The 23,526-nt window shown below is 39.6% G+C and overlaps 1 protein-coding gene across 3 annotated transcripts in view; it reads right to left on the bottom strand.

Moving 5' to 3' along the window:
* Positions 1-23,526, bottom strand: part of tafa5l (TAFA chemokine like family member 5, like) — a 44,628-nt gene that overhangs the window by 16,661 nt on the left and 4,441 nt on the right. For 2 of the 3 annotated variants that reach the window (XM_057356475.1, XM_057356472.1), the window contains 4 exons: positions 22,638-22,723; positions 20,900-21,552; positions 9,661-9,810; positions 2,890-3,017 (listed from right to left, as the gene is read on the bottom strand). In XM_057356475.1, the coding sequence (XP_057212458.1) occupies positions 2,890-3,017; positions 9,661-9,810; positions 20,900-20,996 (375 nt within the window). In that variant the 5' untranslated portion in view covers positions 20,997-21,552; positions 22,638-22,723. Of the gene's footprint in view, positions 1-2,889; positions 3,018-9,660; positions 9,811-20,899; positions 21,627-22,637; positions 22,724-23,526 lie in introns of those variants that run through there. The other variant, XM_057356473.1, reaches the window with a different exon arrangement.

Consider the following 23,526-nt stretch of genomic DNA (forward strand, 5'->3'; position numbering starts at 1 on the left):
TAATATGTACAGTACACAAACTTTTATTCTGGATGCGATTAATACAATACAATGCAAACTTTTTTCCATATTCCTAGTATGCTGATTTATGATCTAATTTACATTTTTGCTTTTTGATAGTATTTTTATCCAAAGCAACATATATTATAAAATGACATATTTGTGCTCAAATGGACATTATATCCATAATAATACACAAACGCAAACATCTGTGCAGTGCACACACACTTCAAGCCAATACACACTCATATACGTCAACAGTCCTATGCAAACTCTTCTGAGCTGTCAGACCCGATTATATGCTGCTGGAAACAGGGGCATGAAATCTGTGGCAGCTGCCCCAGGCTGCAAGACACAAGGCTGCGGGGGCACACTCGCATGGACGACACACACACACGCACGCATCACATACACACACAAACCACAGTGAGACGGAGAGAAAGTGTAAAGGACAGGCCGCATACCTGAAATAACACCCGAATCCTGTTCGCTAGTCATTTCGCCTCTGTAATCCATTGCATTTTTGAGTGGAACAGGTGATTTAACAGAAGCATGAAGGGTGGTGTTTTTTAAAGATGATGAAGAAAATTGGAATAACGTGCACCGATGAAGCGCACACAATAAGACCAGGAATGTGCATTAGGATTTCATGTTGACTTAAAAGAAATAAGCACACACACACACACACACACACACGCACGCACACACACACACACACACACACACACACACACACACACACACACACAAGCATGCACAAAAACATTGCAATACAGCCTCAAATATCCACATCCGCACTTTCACATCCTCAGAAACACATGAATGATTTCAGCGTCTCTGGCCAAATAGCTCTACACCTCCAACCCGAGCAGACTGCACTTGTTTAATATGCAGCTCTGCTATATCCTTTACCCCCCCTGAAGACAGGCTCTAATTCAGCATAATTGCTGCTTGTCATTTTGTGCAAAGCTACTAAAAAAACCCAGAATGACTCCTAACATTGTGTGGTGGAAGTCTGCAGGGTCAGCACCGACCAAATACCGCCTGAGCTCAGCACTTACGGCCGTGATGTACGCGACACATAACACACAGCGACACGGGAACGAATAACATCACAGGGCCAAATTTATCTCCTGACTCAAACAAGCCATATTTGAGAGACAACTGTTTAGAGATAAAGAATGGACAACAGCTTTTTATTCAAGTAAATTACAAGATTATTTTATTGAGTTGTTCACTCATAGTAATGTCTGTCGAGAAAAGCCTACGAACAAGAAAAATTCAAAGACATTGCATTATTGTGGCAAGCGTGTATTCCTACAGATTGACCTCAATAATATCACTATAAGATGTATTTCATTGTCATTTCGTAAGGTTCACCTTAAAATAAATATCCTGTCATCTTTCATTCAGCCTCATGTCATTCAAAACCTGCATATGACTCGTTCTACTGTGTAACACAAAAGAAAATATTTGAAGAATATCTCTGTGGTTTTGTGTCTATGCAATGGAAGACAATGGGCGCCTATGTTGTTTAGTTACCAACGTTCTTTAAAGAAGAAAAAAAAAGAAGGTCATAGAGGTTTGGAGTGAAATCAGGGTGAGGAAATGATGAAAGAATTTAAATTTTTAGGTGAATTACGGCCGCAGAGGCCAGGACCGGGGTGTGGCACAGGGGCTCTACAGCGCCCCCTTGAAAAAATCAGAAATCTTGCTGCATATCCCCATACATACTTGCACATATAAATAAGAAACTTGGTACACATGTAGATCTCATCAAGCCAAACAACTGTCGTGCTACATGTCATATGCTCCGCCCAACAGGAAGTGAGCAATTTACATTTGTTTGAAAAGGGCGTGCTCGGGAATTTGCGATACTAAGGTAGTTTAACTTTAAAAAACACTCATCTCAAGATCCCCATCCGTTCCGCGGTGGTCTATCCAGCTGTTAAATTGACAGTTAAATTGAAACGCCCTGTCTAAATGCAATACAATTAACCCCTTGTGTAACCGTGGACCACCCGATGGCCGACCCTCATCTCGCATTCATTCTCACCTTCATTCTCACATATGCAAATTAAACTATTTCAATTCCAATCTTTGCATTTCAAGCCTTTATACAGTAGAATCAAAATGATCCTCACAGTCAGGAGCAAATTGGTCAGGTGGGTGGGCAGGACGTTTTGTTGAATAAGACACGCTTCATAAATGCTACGGAGATACAATCAGCATAGCGTAAAGCCAGCTGAAATTAAATTAAATGAAACGCCTCTCTGGAATACTAGCCGTGCATTTTGCGGTCAAACATTAGTATGTAATGATATATTGCATAATTGACCGTTGTCCCAGATTGTGCTAGTTTGTCCCTCGTGTCATTCCGCAGTCTCTTTCTTCTCACATAATAGAATCGTTTCAACTCAAATCAATACTGCATGGGCATTTATTTATTTATTTGGCAAGTATATCTGGTACATTCGCAAAGCAAGCCGTTTAGGGTGATACAAGACCCCTCCGCTTTGCACTGGGGTCCCGATTACCCCGTCAGCGTTTACTTTGCGATTAATGACCGTCTAAGTCTACATTATCCCTTACATAATGCCTTTCATCAATAAATAATGGACATTATGTAATGCCTAACAGACCAGCGACTGAGGTACACACACAAATGTGATTACGTCCAAAAAAGCAAAGCGCTTGAATGCACATTTACTAATAATCTGTTCTGCACTACTGTATGTAAAGAAATAATGCTTGTTAATGAAAGTCGCAAAGCGCTATCCAATATTGTAATGAGCTAAGACGCATTTAGTGTGAATGATCTAACAATATGTGGCAGCTACATCTCAGTCGGTGAATGAAATGTTACCAATATTTAGAACGTAGTCTCACCGTGACGGTTTTAATTCGGCCGCCGCCTTTGGTGCAGGTCCAACCGGAGCGATTGAAGAGAAGCCCGCAAATCTCGCCTTCTGAACACGGAGTCATTTCGCACCACTGCTTGCTTTTCACTATCCGAGCTGCAAACACAGAAAAACAAGTGAAAATAGATTTTTCTTTTAGCTGCATTACATTTGACGAAACCTCGAAAACAAATTAATATGTATGGACACATACAACACAAGAACTAAAATTAGCAAGTGATTTTTATCATTGCTGAAGTGTTTAGTTGGTTTGTTTTGCTGTAAAACACTTCGTCCTTTTTTAAAAAACGTTATTACACTTTTTTTAAATTAGCTCGGTTACTTTCAAGAATCGTCATTTATTTGGTCTTCATTTCAACCCTGATAGTTTCCATCTAGGCGTCTTGTTCAATTTCTTGCCATTGTATAAATAGTAATGAAAACAAAATGTTTTAATTTCAATTGAACCATAATCTGAAATATTTCTCATTTATGGATTGTGTTGTAGCTTTTGGTTGACGCAAAACTTTGATACGAAGTCATCCAAAATGAAAGCAACCTTCACATTCAACATAAAATATGGATTTGTCTATGAAAGTGGATTTGAGATTATGGTAAATCATGCATGTTTCAGTAAGCAGCCTGCAGGCCGCCGCTCTCAGACTTTCATTATCTTCCCTAGTAGAACTTCAACCATAAAACAAGTCAAAGAGAGCTACATCAGACATGTGTACGGTCTCGCGCTTCTCGTGTTTGCTCAGTAGATCCCGGCTAAGTTTCGTAAACCCCTGCTGTTCTTGTGGTTGAGACACAGATCAACCAGCCTTGAGAAGGTGGTGGGAACAAAACAGGTCAAAGAGGGATGTGAGGCATCAAACAGTCAGAAGAGCAGCACAACATCTTTGTGTCTTCCTATCACGCACACCAGAGGGAAAGATGTGGTCTGAAGAACAGACGGGTCTCTTTAATACAAATAATAGTCGTTTCTTTGCGATGACACTGAGAGTGAATTGAGGCCTTTGGCTCAGAGACATCGACAAACTTTCTGTTCAGAAAAAGATTGAAATGTCTCATTTGTCGTTTCAGAATAGATCTCAACAATATCACAAAGCTCTGCTCAGATTTTCCGAGATATCAAAGTCTGCAATCAAGGCGACGATTTCAATATGAACATTTCTCATAAAATTCTTCGGAGACGAAATTACCTTTGCTGTGCACGATTTTATAGCTCTAAATGCGTACAGCTCTTCACTCATTTGCTTCTATTCACAGGATTTTAGAAGAAACGTCTGAATCAAGGCTCATGCTTCAATGAAACATTAGACAGAAATCCATCAATCCAAAAAATCCTGAGCCATTCAAATCCCAGTTATGTGAAATATCTAGGTTAACCCTAAATAACCGAACAATCACAAAAATAATCAACTTTATTAATCTTGTCCTGCAAAGTTCTTTGGTGGCGCAATTTTCAATCCACAAAATTTCTATTCCTGTTTTCAAACATTTCTGTCACCAGACACTCAAGATATGTTTGCAATAATTCGCTTGATCCGAGACACATAGCAGGACTCATGGCAGTACTTATGAATATTGAGTGTGATATGGTTTTCAAAGCTCTATCTGGGCATTTATCAAAGTAAGTGGGTCTGCTGAAATGAAGAATTATGGCTTTAAAGCGATCCGGAGCAAAAGCTCTGGACAGCCGAGCCAGCGCTACAGATCCCATCCAAGTCCCCGGGGGCCAAAAAACAATCAAATTCAGCTCACATCACATAAACAAGCCTCCCTCCGAGGGACAGTATTCAAAAGCACAAATACAACTGGGCCATGAAGAAAGAAAACAAAGAGAGCTAAAGAAAATCAATGGGCTTAAATGAAGCTGGAACGCTTCAGAGAGGTATTTAGCGCACAGTCGGTCAGGGTGTCTAAGCTGCGATACCTCATTCTGAAGTGGGGTTATATTGAGGTAACGATCGTCACTACACACTATTTGAGTTGGAATGTAAAGTTCTGGAGTGCGTGGACCAGCACTATGAGCTCAAAGTAATATCTGCAGTAATCTCACACGTCAATAAACTTAAGGCCGTGACTTCTCTCCTTTAGCTGAGCTTTGACACTTCTGTGGATATAAGATATACTGTTATATCCAATAAATGTATAAAAATCCACGATTGTTGAGTAGAACAAATAAACACCATCCCACGCTAGTCTGAATCTTGACTTTTTGCTTTGGTATGCTGTAGTAATACTAGCATTTAAAATCATTTGGAATAAAACATATATAGTTATAAATAAATCTAGCACTAATACTAATATTACAACTGACCTTGACACACTAATGGTAAAGTTAGGCCTACAACTGACTTTAAACTAGCACTCGTAATTGCAACCACACTAGTAATGGCTCTGGTCTAGTAGTCATATGACTTCGAACCAGAACTCACACTAGTGCTAGAATTGATTTTGAACAAACCCTCAATTCATGTACACTCATACTCGCACTACGCAATCAATTACTCATACTAGTACTGACTTCAAGCAAGTACTCATACTAACTGGCTTGGGACAAGTACATATTGCTGCTGTCCTTCTGAAACCTGGTATCTTTTGCCATAAACCATTATTATTAGTCACCTTTTATGTTTGTCACTGGGGTTTGCAAATATCTAACCAATAAAAAGTGTTGAAACTTTGACAACACAGTATTTAATCATTCAAAAAGTATTTTTTTTTCCATTTCCTGAAAACAGTGAATTTGGACATCCGAGGTTTTGGAAGGATAGCAACGATATAATAGAACTAGTACTGACTTCAAGCAAGTACTCATACTAGCTCTAGTACCAGCTTCAAGCAAGTACTCATACTTACTGAATTGAGGCAAGTACTCATATTCAATCTTGCACTAGTACTAGTACTGAACTCAAACAAGAACTCATACTAGTTCTAGTACCACTTTCAAGCAAGTACTCATACTAACTGAACTGAGGCAAGTACTCATATTCAAACTTGCACTAGTACTAGTACTGAACTCAAACAAGAACTCATACTAGCACTAGTACCAGCTTCAAGCAAGTACTCATACTTACTGAACTGAGGCAAGTACTCATATTCAATCTTGCACTAGTACTAGTACTGAACTCAAACAAGAACTCATACTAGCTCTAGTACCAGCTTCAAGCAAGTACTCATACTTACTGAATTGAGGCAAGTACTCATATTCAAACTTGCACTAGTACTAGTACTGAACTCAAACAAGAACTCATACTAGTTCTAGTACCACTTTCAAGCAAGTACTCATACTAACTGAACTGAGGCAAGTACTCATATTCAAACTTGCACTAGTACTAGTACTGAACTCAAACAAGAACTCATACTAGTTCTAGTACCAGCTTCAAGCAATTACTCATACTAACTGAACTGAGGCAAGTACTCATAAGCAAACTGGCACTAGTACTGAACTCAAACAAGAACTCATGCTAGCTCTAGTACCAGCTTCAAGCAATTACTCATACTAACTGAACTGAGGCAAGTACTCATATTCATACTAGCACTAGTATTGACCTCAAGCAAGAACCCGTACTAGCTCTAGTACCAACTTTAAGCAAGTACTCATACAAACTGAACTGAGGCAAGTACTCATAATTGCACTATTCCTTAACTCAAGTATTCATACTAGCACTGACTTCAAGCAAGTAGCATTGCTATTAACATCAAGCAAGTACAATCTCCGGTAGCGACTTCAAGTCTTTACTAGAACTAGTACTGAATATCAACAAAGTAGCCTTTCTGTCTGTGTCCCTGTTTGGTTGTACCAATACAGTACAGTAAGAAACCGTGATTGCTACACATCGATCCAGACTGTTCAGAATAATCAGAATAAAAAAAGATCTAACAAGTACTGACTTAAAGCAAGTACTCATACTAGCACTAGTACAGACATCACACATACAGGATTTCTTAAAATAGAAACACTATGCATAAAACAAATCTGTAAAGGTGCTGTTCTGTTCCACAGGAGGCTTTAAATCCCAAATCTAAACCTTTAATATACAAACATGAATATACTCTTAATTATCATTAATGCATGTGAGATGCATATGTGCACCCTGCTTATTCGGCACAATGTAGTGCTCTAACTAGGCCACACAGGAAGCAGAGAGCGGCAGATTACAGCACACGCAGAGTTTAGCAGATATTTTCGTACCCTATTTGTTTCATCTGAAGCCTGATGAGGCTCTGCTCTCCGCAATACATGCGGCCCGCAAACACGTGCTCTCCCCGAGAGCCGCGCGCCTCCCCTCCAAACTCGCTGATCATTAACCGCTGGCAAATAGAGGGAACAGGAATAGTTTCTCTTTCAGGGTCAGTGTATATGGGCCAGGCTTATGCAAAATATACCCAAAACACACGCACAAAAGCACCATCAATGCGGCGGAAAACATCGACATGAACACAAAGCAACCAGACATTTTTCTATTTCCACTTTCCCTTGAATATGAAGAAAGATAGTTACCACCCACTGACCAGTGCGCTTCGGCTGAGAAAACGAGTCCAGCTTCAAACAGGATGAATCACACCCACGCACACACCGTTTCCCATGGCACTGCTGTTCCGCATCATGACTCAATTCGTCTGTGTGTTCGGATGCAACACCTGAGCCGGTTCTATCCAGCACGACACACCTACGCCGTAAACTCTGACACGGACATGCTGCAGGAGGGACAAGGGCCTCGGGAGACCCGGCCCCCACACCCCCCGACCATCTGCCCCCTGGACCCATCTGCCACACACAAGCTCACCTATAGACTACCTCTGCAGGAACAGAACTCAACAGAAATATATTTCCCGTTCATTGTATTCATTTCATGAAATTCTTCAATAAAGTGTGCGCTTTGAAGCAGCTCCAAAATGACATTACAGCGTCTGATTCACAGCAAAAAAAAAGACGGAAATCTGGAGGAAAAAGACAAGATTTGGTGATTATGAGAAAATAAGTATAGGACTCATATACTGTCCTGTTCTGTCTCATATACAGCTCTGGAAAAAGGAACTCTAGAGACTTAAGTAAAAAATTATTTTATAGTTAAATATACCCATTTATCGGTTAGTGTTTAGGTAAAATATCATTTTTCTTTAATTCTGTGAAAAAGTGACAACATTTTTCCCAAATTCCAAATGAAAATATTATAAAACAATTTATTAACACTGTAATTACAATTTGCAAACAGAGAATTTAATGCTTTTACGTGTATTTTAGTAACAGTTCAAAAATGAACACATCGTCGCTGTCCTTTAGAAACCTCAGATGTCCAAATTCACGGTTTTTAGGAAATGAATTTAAATGAATAAATACTCCGCTGTTAAAGCTGAAAAGCAGTTGTCAATACTTTATATTGGTTGGATATTTGCAAAACCCAGTGACAAACATAAAGGGTGACTAATAATAATGACTTATGGCAAATAATAAAAATCCCGAAATGTTGAGATTTTTGAAGGACAGCAGCTACAGTATATGATGGAATAATCCCGATATTTTTCACATTGCTGTTGGGTGACTTTATATCATTCCTAAGGTTTGTTTCTGTTGAAATTCAACACACTAGACTTGATTTGCCACAATACAATAATAGTATTTATTTTAAAACAGAATTAAAGGCATTGCCAAATTTCAGTAAGCATATATCACAAAATGCAACATTATGATCTTTTTATAGCTTCTCGTTGTAACTGTGATTTCTCTAATCCGTAAATCTTACCTTTAAGATCCCAAGTAGTGCTGTGCAGTACTTTACTTAAAGTATTCTTTCAACACAAGCATACTCCATCATCTAACAACTTTAAAACTCACACTAGTTACGTGCGAAATGTGTATACACACCTTAGGTAAAAACCCATTTCACCATTGAGATTGGGAATGCCATTTTAAATGACCGAACTCTACCGTTCAGCTCCGTAAAGCAGAAGACACGAGGTCCAGACGGATGGAAGGATACATCTTTAATGTCCTTCACATTCTCAAAAACTGCAGTCGTCTCCGCACGCCTGTCATTATCTACTGTGCAATTCTCCAGCGAGCGCGTGCAACAGGTCTTTCTTTAATGGATCCACCACTAATGGAGCATGAACGAAGCAGAGAAAGCCAATAAAAATCAATTCCCCACTGCTGTAATTATGGTTCTCTCTTGGTTAATTACTCTGGTCTTGCCGTTACAAAGTGCTTCTAATGTGTGGTTGAAGAGCCTGAGATCTCACATTACCAAAAACACTATCGCGCTGAAGAAGCGAACCGTTAACCCCATCTGTCAGGCGAATAGGTTTATCCGCTACGAAAACCAACAACTAGCCTCATATTCAGGTTAACAACCTAACGTCGTCATCCCCCTGAGATGCTCCACCAGATCCGGGGTTCAGTGGAACAGACAGCCTGAGCCGTTCTTTCTAAACCACGACGACAGTCAGCAATTCAAAGACTGAATTTGTTCTTTCCCCTTTTCAAAAGCTTCAGCTGTCCTCCAGTGTGACAATAACATGTCGGTGACAGCCATGTTTCTTTACATGTGGCTATTGTGTTATATCCAGAGTTTGACACTAGAAATAAAAAGAACACAATGCAAATGCGACAGTGAAGTCGAACGGCATGATGTGACTTGTTTCATGCTGTGAGCGGATACGTGCGAGCGTGCACCGTAGGCTACTGGTGTGTGTGTGTGTGCGCGCATGTACACAATGTGAAAGTGTACGTGTGTGGGCTGTATCTCACCATCCACGCACGCTGGTCGGGCCCTTGTAGTGCCAGCGATCTGTCCTCTACGGCAGGCACAGCGGGCCGTCTGCCTGGCGATGGTGCGCTTGGGTTGACTGCTGTCTCTATTCAACATCACAATCTCACACGTGCCTACCGGCAACTGACCTGTGGAGCACACGCAAACACACACGCTTTAGAAACAGTCATGGCCTTTAAGTGAATGAATACAGTTTTATACAGGCATTAGATATCACAGTGAAAGGTTTGAGAGAGAAAAACAGATGCAAGCCGTTTCCAAAAATAAATGTAAGTTTTGTGTGTTTAATGTGTCGCTCTTTATAATTGGTAGCCTTTTTTTCTCTGGGTTTTGAGGTCACACTGTGAATTTGTGTTAATGTTCTAATTTGCATAATTATGAGGTTGATAACTCGTTCTCTATCGTATACACAACATGGGTAATTGACAAATACACGGTACCATGTGTCCTTTAAGTAAAAAGTTAGAAAATATATTATATTATTAATAATATTTATATTTATAATATAAAAATAGCATAAGGAATATGTACCATCCTTGTTGTTGTTTTTTCTTAAATTTTGCTGTCACACCATAGGACATAGTTTCTTTTTTCAACTACCCACATATTTGTGCTTGAAATCTGCGTAAGAACAATTTCACAAACTTTCATACTACATCGTATATTCATTCAATGAACAATAATTGTAACTTAAACCGCATATACGCTACATTTAAACAAATTCACGTGTGTACGCTTCGTGAGAAGTTTAAAAATAAGAATAATGTACGCAGTCATTAATGAATGAGAGCTATTATTTTATAAGTGAATATATATTCTTGTTTTCAAAACAAATTATTTGTTTGAAGCTATTAATATATTCGATTTATATATACTGTATAAAAAATAGATAAATAAGACATGATCGTATTAACATGTTAAGATTTATTAACATGTCTTGAATTAAATTTGTGGCTAATGGCAACCCAACAAAAATATATGGAAATATACTAAAACATATGCAATATATTAAATGATACATTTCCATTCACTAATACCAAGTGCTTATATTTTTCAGCAAATGTAAAGCAGCAATCACTTGTGTATTACTCAATATATTGTAATACATAAACAATGTATTATTCTATATTTTAAATATATTTTAAATGATTTTGTATGGAAACTACATTGGTGGAATGATCTGGCGGTCTCTACAAGAATTCTTTGGCAGATACTTTAGCCACCTTTAAAAACACATATTTTTCATCAACATCTGACCCAATATTACAGACACCTATTTCTACTTCTTTTCATTAAAAAAAAAAGAAATATATATCTTCATATACTGTGTTAACTGAGACCCGTTTCACAGCTCCCCGTTTTATGCATTGCTGTCCTTTAGTTGCACAGATTGCTTTCGTTTACCTCAATTGCAAGTCGCTTTGGATAAAAGCATCTGCTAAATGACTAAATGTAAATTGTATGAATTGACATATAGGAAAATACATTTTCTTTGTGTAGGGGAAAACTGTGTTCATTTAGATGTATTTTCTGGAAAACAAGACAATAGTACAGATTAAGAAAAACATGCAATCCAACAGATCTCCACACCCCAGTGCTGGCACTGACAAAACCAAATTGTTGAACATTATTCTTCTGGATCTCCAAAACCACATCCAGAGAAGCATTTTCTTAAACCACCTAAACTAAACCAGGCAGTGGATCAGAGAGATCTCTCCATCTTTAAAAGGAATTAAGCTGAGGAACAACTCATATTCTCATCTGGGAATAGGCCATCAAAAGAAACAAAGATAAATATGTGAGACCAGAAACTTTTGAAGGCGCCGCTTTATATAAATCATAGCTTTTTTGCTTTCCTCTGGAGGTGCTGATTTTTGCTCCAGTCTTTCATAAAAGCACAATATCTTTTTTTTCCTGAGAGACCACTTCCCCTCAAAGACCGCTTGCTCTGACAGGCATAAATGCTTGGCTGAGTATTTCTGACACTCTCAGTGTGCTGGCAAAGCTTACTTTCTATTCAAGTGACCACAATGACCAACAAGCTGTAGAGAAGAACGAGAACGCGTCCGGCAAGACATTAGCTAACTCATACAGTACATACCTAATCATAATTCAAGTCTCCGTCTTTCCTATGCTTCCTGTATTCAGACCTTTGTGTTCCATCAAAAAAAGCAAGCGGGTACAACTCGGCTTTTAAAAATGGCTGTAAAAGCAGATTTACAATATTAATTAATCTTGTGTGATACTGTTGAAGGGCCAACAGAGATGTAATGAAAGGGGATTTTTTATATCTGTAATAGAACTTTAGGAGAGTGATGAATCACCATCGACGGCTGTAAGATTCTCATTCACCGAAAGCTCATTTCAAGGGCACAATAATTCTCTCTGATCAGAACCAACACAGGGCCAATCAGATCTCATCGGCCCAAAAAAGCGCAACAAATTAATACAGCCTCCAAAATGCGACGACACCGCGTGAGCACCTTAATCAATGCGAGATGCAGAACCGCATTGAAAATCCAAAATCACTTACAAAGGACAAATCACTGTGTCTATTCACTCACTGTATCCTCTGGCTGGCCACACGTCAGCCATGATTTTGGTTTTAAACGAATGCTGATTGCGATGCTGAACGCCTTAATGCCATTCTTCATATTGCACAACCCAACCCCCCCCAAAAAGCACACACACGGTTGCGCTTGACCCCTCGAAATGCAAAGACAGCAGTGCGGAAACGATGACGATGGAGACGATGACCTGCGCTGATTAAGAAGGACGTCCCGTCTAACACACAATTCCCAAGTGGGTGGCCTCTCAAACCGAACCACCAAACTGTTTCACAGTCCAGCAACCTCAAGAATTACAGTTTCAAAACAACAGATTACGGTCAGCCTGGCCTGGGCAGACACCTGCCTGTCAAGAAGAAAACAAAACTGACGGTGAAATGCAATGGACTGGCCACCTGCCACATTTCATCTACGAGAAACGTACACTGGATGTTATTAATATGCCTAGTTTTTGACGTTTACGTAATGAAATCATGTTTGTACTTAACTGTGTATACATTCGATCACACCTATGATGTTGCGGACGGTTGCCAGTGTGATACAAACAGTTTTAAAGTGTTCAGAGTGCTTTAAAACACACCGCTAGCTGGTTGCCTAATGGACTATAAAGAAACCCACTTCCCCAAGGCCATTCCGATTCCTTCTGTTTAACTGAATAATTTTGTTCGTCTTTATACACCGGTGTCAACAGTACTTTTTAAAATATTAAAATATATAAGTATATCAATAAAGTAGTAAGTATTTATTAGTAAGTACAGAGAACTAGTTAAACATTTACTAAACTGCACTGTAATGCATATATCATGCTTTTTACTAGAGATGCACCGATATATCGGGCAATAATCGGTATCGGACGATAAAACCAATTTTTCATACTATCGGCCGATAGTTTAAAAACAGCCGATGATCAGGGCCGATATATCCTGTCAATCAAAAGAGGATAGGAAATGACAATGACAAGGTCCTCTGTGTATGGAAAATGCTAAGAAACATCACCAGTTTGATGGTCAATATTAATAGTCATTATATATAAGGGATAATGTACAGGCAGCCGGTTGTTATCACAGAAATAAGCCCCGACAGTGTGCCCCGACTTTGAAGGGGCTTATTTCGCGATAACAGCCGGCTGCCTGTACATTATCCCGCTTATTACACGGCTACTTGCCACATGAGAAAGAAACTGGACATGAAATGTGAATTTGAAATATTTTATCAGCTAATTTTTACTGAATGCAGACCTTCTGCGAGGAAAAGCCTTTTCCTTTCGGTTTTAGTGTAAGAAACGACATTCAGATGTCACGAACAGGCAATTTGGTTTAATAATTTGTAAATATAATGTCATATATGTTTTTAAAAGATACATTTACATATTAATTCGTCAAAAAAAACTGTCAAAATGATTTGCTGCATCCGGGTTACGGTGTGCTATTAGTTTTGAGAGGTGGTCATCTGGGAATAACGAACCTGCAAATGTCTCGACTGGCCAATCAGAACCAAGCATTCCAACGAGCCGTGTTATATGAATTACTAACATTCAGAAAATGATCGTGGTATCGGCAGATATCACCCGAATAATCGGCTACCGGTATCGGTGGAGAAATTTACTATCGGTGCATCTCTACATTTACTCCTCTACATTTCATAAATACACGTTGATTTTTTTACGTTATTTACAAAAATCTAGTACTTTCTTATTTTACTCAAGTACTTTTGCTCAATAATTGTCCTTGAGGAAAAGTAAGAAAGTAGAAAAGTTTTAATGTAATTAAGTATTAAAGTTAAAAAAACGCATGTGAAAATATATTTATGAAATGTAGTGGAGTAAAAAGCATGACATATGCTTAATAATGTAGTGAGGTAAAAAAATTGTCAAAAGTAAAAACAGAAAAACGGTAAAAGTAGAGTAAAAATACGGAAGTGCTCTCCGTCACTGTTTGCTAAGCAAGTCAAAGAATGACAGCAAGCGATAGCTATCAAGTAGAAGAAAACTTTCATGTGAATCTTATTGAACAATCAGATATGGGAGGCCATGCTTTTGTGAATAAAGTAAAAAAACTGCTTCAACCGTGACTATATTTACAATGCAGCGAGGCCTTAGGTACAGTACCTTACTGTCTTTTAAAAATGTATTAAATGGCATTCTTCCGATTAGAATGACTAAGAAAACTAATAGCATGATTCTACTCAATAAGTCGCACAATTTGTATATGATTCATGTCCCAAGCGCAACCGCTCCAGGCTCAATTACACACCAGAGATAAATACTCCATTAGCAAGAGTAATAGCCATGCTTACCTTAGCAGCACATGCCTTGCCAAGCGGCAATAATTTGTTTACTTAAAGAAAAACATGCCCCATCAACCAATTTTCAGCATGTTCCCACTTCAAAATCATGCTTGGGGTATAAAGTACAAAAAAACATGTTTCCCTGTCCTACTTTGTGCGATGATGCAATATGAAATAAAAACATCAAGAGCGAAACTTACTGGCAATTTCAGGCCATGTGTGTCAGATGCAAAGTCTATTGGAATTGTTTTAACCTTGACAGCGATGGGGGCATCTTGTCGAGTGAAGATGAGAAATCCCAGCAGACATCATTATTGTAAAGACTATGAAGAACGCTGAAGGTCACCTCTCTCTCCCTATCGCTCGCTCTCTCTGATCATACGTCTCCAAAATAGAGGCACAACCTCTTTCCATAACGGCCCACATTAATCCTCAGCAGCTCAGAATTTAGATAAGAGAATTAACCCCTGCTACAGCCCCCTGATGCCCGTTTCCCCGTTTCATACAAATGACACAACAGCCCGTGAAAACGGTCCTGTGCCGCCGGACACAGACTTCTGAGGTTTCGCACACCAGCGTTCTCGCCTTGTTTCACAGCCAGAGGATGAATGGGGACCGACGGAGATAAGCTTGGATACAGAGAGAGAGAGAGAAAGATAAACAGACAGAGGGATGGATGTGCCAAAATCTTGACAGCCTTTCTATCACAGGTTGTTAAAGTTAATTGATATGACAGGATGTTTTTCTGCCTGTTTAGTCTAGACGTGATAGACAGAATCGAATGATAGGGATCTACATGCACTTGGCGATTATACACCCAGACCGGGTCACCAGAGTCAGATTTGCTCTTCTCTCTCCTCTTCAGTTCCTCCATCAGAGGAAACAGATTCAGGTCTTCAGTCACTTCCAGTCAAGAGTTTCAGGTACAACTGCAAGGGAACATGAAGCTCAAAGCAAGCGCGGTTCAAAACCTCCTCCAAACCTGACAGGAGGTTGACACCTGTTTCTTTGTGGATTCTTCGCTTGCTTTCTGTTCCGTTTGTGACAGCAGATAAGGCAAGAAATTCAGGCTTATGTGAAACAAAAATCACAGCTGTTACGGTAAATCATTTGAAACAACGGAAGGATTAAAGGGAGAGTTGACCAAAAACGAAAATTCTTTCATCATTTGCTCATCTTCATGTTATTCCAAACCTGTACGACTTTCTTCTGCAGAACACCAAAGAAGACATTTTGAAGAACTTTGTTAACCAGACAACATTGATCCACACTAACTTCCATCGACATTAAAACACATATCTTAAAAAATCTTCTTCTGTGTTCCACGGAAGAAAGAGTCAAATACGGGTTTTGAGTGACGTGAGGGTGAACGAACGATGACCGAAGTTTTATTTTGGGGTGAACTGCCCCTTTAAGAGTTTAGCTCGTGAAGAAAGAAAGATCGTATTTCTTTTCAGCACATATAGGATCTTTCAAACTGTGACATCATTTATATCACAAAACTAAATGACTTAACTCTAATTAATGAAGTATTTTGTTGATATTCATTCTCCATCATTATTCTTAAAATATTTTAAAGCAATGATATTTACTCAACAAAATACGACGGTGCGATGCGCTATTATTAAATATCCACAATTTAAACAAGAAACGAGCATAAACGTCATAAAAATAAATGTTTTCATTTTTGCATGAACTATTCTTTTAAGCAAAACATATTTCATTTTTTCTTTTTGATGTCAGGTTAAATAAGACCTTCGTCATGACCTCCATTTACTCGTGACAGGTTTGTGACATGAACCTACATCCCTTCAGTTCACACACGACCAACTAACCCATCACTATTAAAAGAGCCGTTTAAATCAATTACAGTTAACAACCTCATTTGTGTAGCCTTGTGTCACGCATTGTCTTTCTATATACAGTACTTTGTCTTCACTATTAACATGTTCAGAAATAGACCTGCATTGTGCATGGAAGAGCCAAGTAACCCACGCTATGAACTTCTTTTCAACATCTTTGTCATTCAGCGTTCAACCACAAGTGGACCGAGGGCAACATCATGTCACACCATATCTGACGACGGCAAACAGAGACAGCGTTTCTCTCTCTGGAGCAGCCGAGCTAAAATACTGCAGAACGCCATGCCATTCATCTTCATATATTAGACACTTCAGAGTTCCTCTCAGCTATGAGAAAGAGATCGCAGGAATCAACAAATAAAGAGACTGGAGCGGGCCGGCGTTTGACGTGAATTAAATTCGTATTCACCAAGAAATAAAAACTGAAAAATGGATTGCAGAATGCCGCGCAATCGATTTTGCCCTAAAAAGCGTCACAGTTTTTCATAAACTTTCGTTTACGTCTGCACCTTTATTACCTAGGCGCAAGTGATTTCTTTATGACTTATAAATTATAAATGTCATTAACTGGCATGCTGGGAGCTACTTTGCATTCTGCAAACTGTGCTGTTGGAAATGTCATAATCTGGCCTGCCCACCACAACATTATGACAGTGGCATTCAGTGTAAAATGACTGTGGATTCATATGCTGTGTGTTAGCCAAGTGATCCCAGAGGACGAATTTAATGCCCAGAGTAACTTTGTTAGTGATATTTTTATAATAGTTTAGGAGAAATATCAAACACATACAGCTACAACATAGTGCCATAAGAAAGAAAAATCACAGATATCTTTAGTATTGTAATTGTTTCTCCTAGACATCAAAGAGGTTAAATGGAGAGGAAACTTTTCTCCTGAGAAAACAAATCTCACAAATAAGTTTCAGAAGAGATCTGAACAATGTCACGAACTGAGCTCAGATTTGTTAAGTCTGCAATCAAAAGTCAATATGATTGAAGAGCTCAATATGAACTCAAAGATTTCTCATCACGTTTACCCAAATCCCGATTATTTTAGCTCTACAATCTACATTCATTTTACACCTCCATACTCTTCATGGATTCGAACAATCGTCTCAATCGTTTTTATTTCTCCTAAGCAATTTTACAAGAAACATTCAAGACTTAAAGTGATAGTTGATCCAAAAATGAACATTCTGTCATCATTTACTCACCCTCTTGTTACTACAAACCTTTATGATGTTATTTCTTCCGCAGAACACAGAAGAAGATATTTTGAAGAAAGTTGGTAACTGAACAGCACTGGACCCCATTCACTGCTTTCGTATGGACACAAAACCAGTGTCCAGTTCACAATCACTTCAAATGAAACACAACCGAGCAATACAATTTTCCTCTGGCACGTAGCTCAGATGCGTTTGTAAACTTTTTTGCATCGTTTGCGACATTGCATGAGACCTCTTCTGAAACTCGCAGAATCTAAGAATTAGGTCTCCATTTTTACTCTCCATCCCATTGTTGCACAGGAGAAGCAATTGAGATATAAAGGAGCTCTCATTGTGATTTATTTTCCCACAAGACGCATTAAAACCGTCTGCATTTCAACAGCAAAGACAATCCTGCCCACCGTTAAAAATGGGTAATGGAAGAGGTCAAAAGGTGCCGCGGGTGGCATGGTGAAAATTCTGCGCAGGGGAAACTCTGACATTTCCAAATGTATTGTTAAATAAGCTGGCACCGCTGATGGTGTTGACAGCTCATCCATCTGTCTGTTCCGTGGCCCAGAGTGCACACCCACAGCCAAGCGCACTTTGATTTCCTGTCGTTGCCATGACGAATGGAGGGGCTTTGTGGGGGGGTTCTGTCAGGGCAGGATTCACAGCCACTCAGAGCGACCCACACGTTTCTTTGTTACCGAACCCCCAAACGGGCCTGTCAGACCAGAGCACGTGTTGCAGGTAATGGGGCCATCTTAGAAGTATCCACGCTGTATCTCTTTTCTCACAGACAAGCACACATCAATCCTGTAAATCCTGAGCCAAACACACTCCATCTGTCTCTCCACCATAGACGCGTTTATTGATATGAATTATTCCAGCTCATAGAGGGGTTTTTGGATTACGTTCAGAGAACAACATCTACTACAAATCAAAGGGCCTTAAATCACCGCCGGTGGTTGTCAGGAGTAAAACACAGACCATCAGGAATCAACAGATAAATCGCCGTCCTTAAGTGTATTTCCTGAAAAAGTTAAAAGTGTGTAATTATGTTCTTCTTGGAAAACATTTTCCGAAGCAACGCACAAATTTTCGCAGAAGCGTATGTTTTTTTTTTGAAGGGCTCGAAATCGATTTCGTTTTTCTTTGTCTGCTCCGAGGAGTTTTACTACTGTGTCATCAGTCACATGACATTTACGGCTCAGATGATTGGCTCAAAAATGTTTCTTGAACCGAGTGCCAGCTCGCTGACTCCTGGGGCTTCATGCACCAGCTGAACAACTGTGTTCGAGATAAATGGGAATGGCAGTGAAAAAAAAACTGCAGGTATATTAGAACTCCTGGAAATACTGCAGATAGCTTGTATTCGGTATATTAAACTTGTATGAAAGACAGCAATTAAAAATAAAAATGGAATAAACTACATCTACGGTAAGGATCACTTGAGCAACACAAGACAGATGTCGGTCAGTGGGTTTGTGTTTAAACAGGCTGCAGAGTTGCTGGTTTGCATCTCATAGTGTGAAGCTGCTGAATTACATTTGCACAGTTAGTTTGGACGTGTGACGGTGCATGAAACGCTCGAACACCATTGAAATCTTTTTACAATATTTAACAAATGACTAATCGTCGCTCTGAGCTTTCTGGGGAACTCCACTACGGTAGGAGGGGGAATTTTTTTAATTGGACTCTTGACAATTGATTTTAATCTTGTAAATCGCTCATCTCGTCTCTGTCCTTCCCGTTACGCCGGGCAGCGATGAAAACGGTCCGTGCATTATCGGTGATGTCATCACGACGACTCTGTTGTGATTCTGGATGACAGCCCTGGCCTGAGAGGACGGCATAATTAAATGACGAATAAAAACACGCTGTTGGCACACACACACTTCGCATCTCCATATCATCCCTTCATTTTACAAAAACCACCGAGATGTGTATTTGTACGCCGGGTCTTTTTAAAAGGCCATTATAAAGACAGGCGTGATGAAGTAACTTCATCGCACGGCCACGGAGTTCAAGGGTCAGGGTTTTATCTGTAAATTACGCTTCGCCGCACAGCCGCAAAGGTCGATGGTCACACACGCTGATCAATCAATATCTCACCCACAGCTTCAGAGGGGTCATGGATATCATTACCGAAATGAAAGGTCATCAGACTACAGTAACCAACGCAATCACAGGCTGTCACTTCACACCGAAATTCATTCAGTCGTGATGTCTGTGTTACAAGACCGAGCGAATTTCACATGGCCAAGCACATTTTTAAAACGTTTATTACAGCAGTATGAAGACGACGGTTGTATAATTTGGAGAGAGATTTTTGCTTTGCATTTTTCAAAGCCTTCACGGTGGTCTGAATGTATGTTCCCCGAGTTAGAGCCCGCCAACCCAAAAATACAGCACACAGCTTTGCCACTAACTGCGAGAGCTTAGGTGTGTTTGATCCCCGAAATACAACACACTGGCACGCCCACTAATGTGTTGTATGCTGAACGGCTCGGTAAACGTAGGGATTTGTGCGGCAGGGTGCCTGTAAATCTGCAGCATTACTGTGCTATTCAGTGTGAGATGAAGAGTTAATATCCTTAATATCTCTTATTATACCCTCTGTTAACTGCCCCCCATCCCTCCCAAAACCTCATCCCACCCTCCCGACTCTCCCCCCCCACTGACAGCCATCTGCAAAACTTCCACATCGGCACACAAGCGCTGTGCACGACTGACATGCCTCCAAATGCCTCTTTAGGGCAGTTAGCTGATCAAACATGAGTCAGATTCGAACCCCAGAACTAAAACCGTGCAGAAATGTCAGACGCATACACACACGCAGGCAAAAAATCATTGCGTGTGGAGCATGTTACCAAGCAGGAATTCAAATACACACATGCATACAAATGCAATGTTCCCTAAACACATTATTCACAGTATTTGGATCAATAAAAACCTTAAGAACTTTAGGAGCGGTTGGGTTTTACACTATAACCATCTGAGATATCACAATGGACTCTTCAAAGCCACGGTGATGCTTGCCCTCTTTATTATGATGTGAATTTCCATAATAATATCACCAGAGTCTCTCAAAGGAGCTTTATCTGTGCTAGGCACTACGCTTGAGTCCCCTGGGTGTTAAGACAGGCACAAAAGCTTGGCTCAGAGATATCCGACAGCTGCATTTTAAGAAAAAACTTTAGAATAGGAACAAAAGCCCCTGCATAGAAAGGCTTGGGTCCATTTGGACTGTGTTACTCTAGGAAAAGCCATGCAGTGATGCTCAACACTTGCCTTCCTTTAGGAGGTGGGTGTAGATTATCCATAACATGAGAAGGCAGCAGAGAGACGCGCCTCCGCCGGCACAGAGCGCTCGCATCCCCGACTGCATCCTCACTCCGTCCCGCAGAAGATAATCCCAGCGCCCGCCTTAATTCAAGTTCAATGCGAACTGCCTTACTTCCATAGATTGTCACGGGAATGTGGTCGGCACGCGAAGAGAGTTAATCCGAGGAAAATTTAGGACACGCGCCGTTTTCCTTTTTACGCATTTCATTTAACACATACAAATTGCATTAAGAAGCAAACACGCGGACAATCATTGCTGAACTGTTATTTGTCTAATTCGGGATCTAATTTTACAGCACGGAATACGACTCAAAAGCAAAGCAAACAGAAAACTCATCCGAGCAAAGTAAATCAGTAATAATTTCGTCCTGTCTTGGAAATTGCGCAAATCCTTTGCGGTCTGGAGAAGTATCCACGGGGGGTGAAACGGTCAGTGGTGCCAGTCCAATGGTAACAGGTCCAGAATGTACGAATGTTGACTGTAGATGAGCTGCTGGCTGGAGAGAAAGATTCAGCTTTTAGATGTCCAGAAATGCGACTTCTTCAGTGTCTTTCCGACGTTCCCAAAACCGCTCGTGTCATATCACACAGAATCTGCCCTGTGGAGTTACAGAGAACAGAGTGAGAGGGAAGCATTACACGCATTCCCCATGATTCGTGTCTGCATTCAAAGCAGAGTTCTCTCTCTCTCTCTCTCTCTCTCCCCCCTCTCTCTCTCATACACAGACACGTGTGGGGAGGGAAGCAGATATATAAACAGAACAGAAACGCAATCAGCAAACCATCAATCGAGTTAACATATATAGTCAAGACATAAATAACGTCTATATGAGCTGTGACAGACAACATGAATTATAGGTTGTGACTGTAATTGCAAGTAAATGAGAGTCTAGTCTGACTGACAGCTGTCAAAATGCCATTTGACACAACTCAGTGACCAAAGTGCCAAAAGTATCGGGTGACATTTGTATCCAGTTGACAGTCCAAGAAGACATGAAGAAAAATAAATGGGATACAAATATTAAATGTTAGTGTTCCTGTAGTTCAAAAAAATAGAGCACTGTATTAGAAGCGCTGGAAATGTTACACTGCATCTCTCATACATTTTACATTTAAACCAGCATATAAACACGCACGTGATCTTTGAAATTTAAAGCAACAGGAACGTCGCGTCCTGGTGATAAGTGCGCACGCAACACGGATCCCATTCCACTATATGTCACAATTAAGCGATAGCTCATATCTCATATTAACGCGCACACACCAGAGGCGATGAACCTCTATGAAGTACCTGACCTGAAGTCAGTTTTACAAAAGAAATGCACCGCAAAATATTATTTAATTAAAACAGCCACATTCCCACATTCTTCCGAGCCTGTTAGTCGCGTCTGTCTCTCTCTCCCTCTATCTCTACACGTCATTCCCTGGGGAATAGGATCAGGTAGGGTGCTTCCTCCATATTTTGGTATTCTGTACTGCACTGAGCTCATTCTTTTAACATTCACGACAAAGCTCCATTAGATAAACACAGTTTTTCTCTCGCGCTAATGGTATGAAAAATGTTCCCCGCATCCTTAGTCAGCGACGTGGACATAGCCACGCTTCATCTGTTGCAAGAATGAACACATTGTTCCACTATAATAAAGAAATATAGGAACACGCAAAAATGATATTGTTTGCTTACCCTCATGTTCTTTCAAAGCTGTATGGCTTACTTCAAGAAAGACAAAAAATATGTTCTTACTTCCATTCAATGTTTAGCATTGTGATCTGAAAAAGGAAAAAACAAGGTGGAAAACGTGCCGTATCATCAAAACCACAATCTTTATTTAGTTAAAACTGCAACACAATAAAGAGAAGCTGACAACTATATTTTTGACTCAGTAGAGGTGTAGATTTGTTTTAAACAATGGTAGAATTGAACTGTCAACTATACTGTACATCTGTCTTTATGAATTATTATATAGATATTGGGGGAGGGGTTTTAATTGCTAGTTTTGATTGGTTTGCAAGTTGACGGGTTTGCAAAGGTCATTGGTTCGAGCCCCAGTGCCAGATGTGCAAATGTAAATGTCAACTTTGTAATTAGATTACTCACTAATTAAGCTGCCTAAAACGTAAAGTCTTACTCATTACTAATTCCTCAAATGCTTATCAACCACACGGGCAATAGAAATTAACCTCTTCAAACTTTTAAAATTCTCAAACTTAAACATTCCTGTAACAAGCTGTAAACATGACACCTTTCAATACATTTTAATATGAATTTCAACAAAGTAAACTTTTTTCTAATGCATTTCTAACTTATTCACAACACAAACTTGGCAAAATTTCGAATTTAAATTCAACATTGTTTAATGCTAAACTTAAAAGTATAGCCATTACATTAATGCAAGTACATCAAGTAATATTTAATCAAAAATGAAGAGTAAACTCTTTACTATATTCAGAGGAAATGTAATTTAATTACAGTAATTACTTCTATAACATCCAACACTGAATGCAATGTAACTTACAATGCACAACACTAAAACAAAATCTTGGTGGAACCTTGGTGGTCATTTTAAATTCTG

Source organism: Triplophysa rosa, linkage group LG17, assembly GCF_024868665.1.
Source record: "Triplophysa rosa linkage group LG17, Trosa_1v2, whole genome shotgun sequence".
Lineage (NCBI taxonomy): Eukaryota > Metazoa > Chordata > Actinopteri > Cypriniformes > Nemacheilidae > Triplophysa > Triplophysa rosa.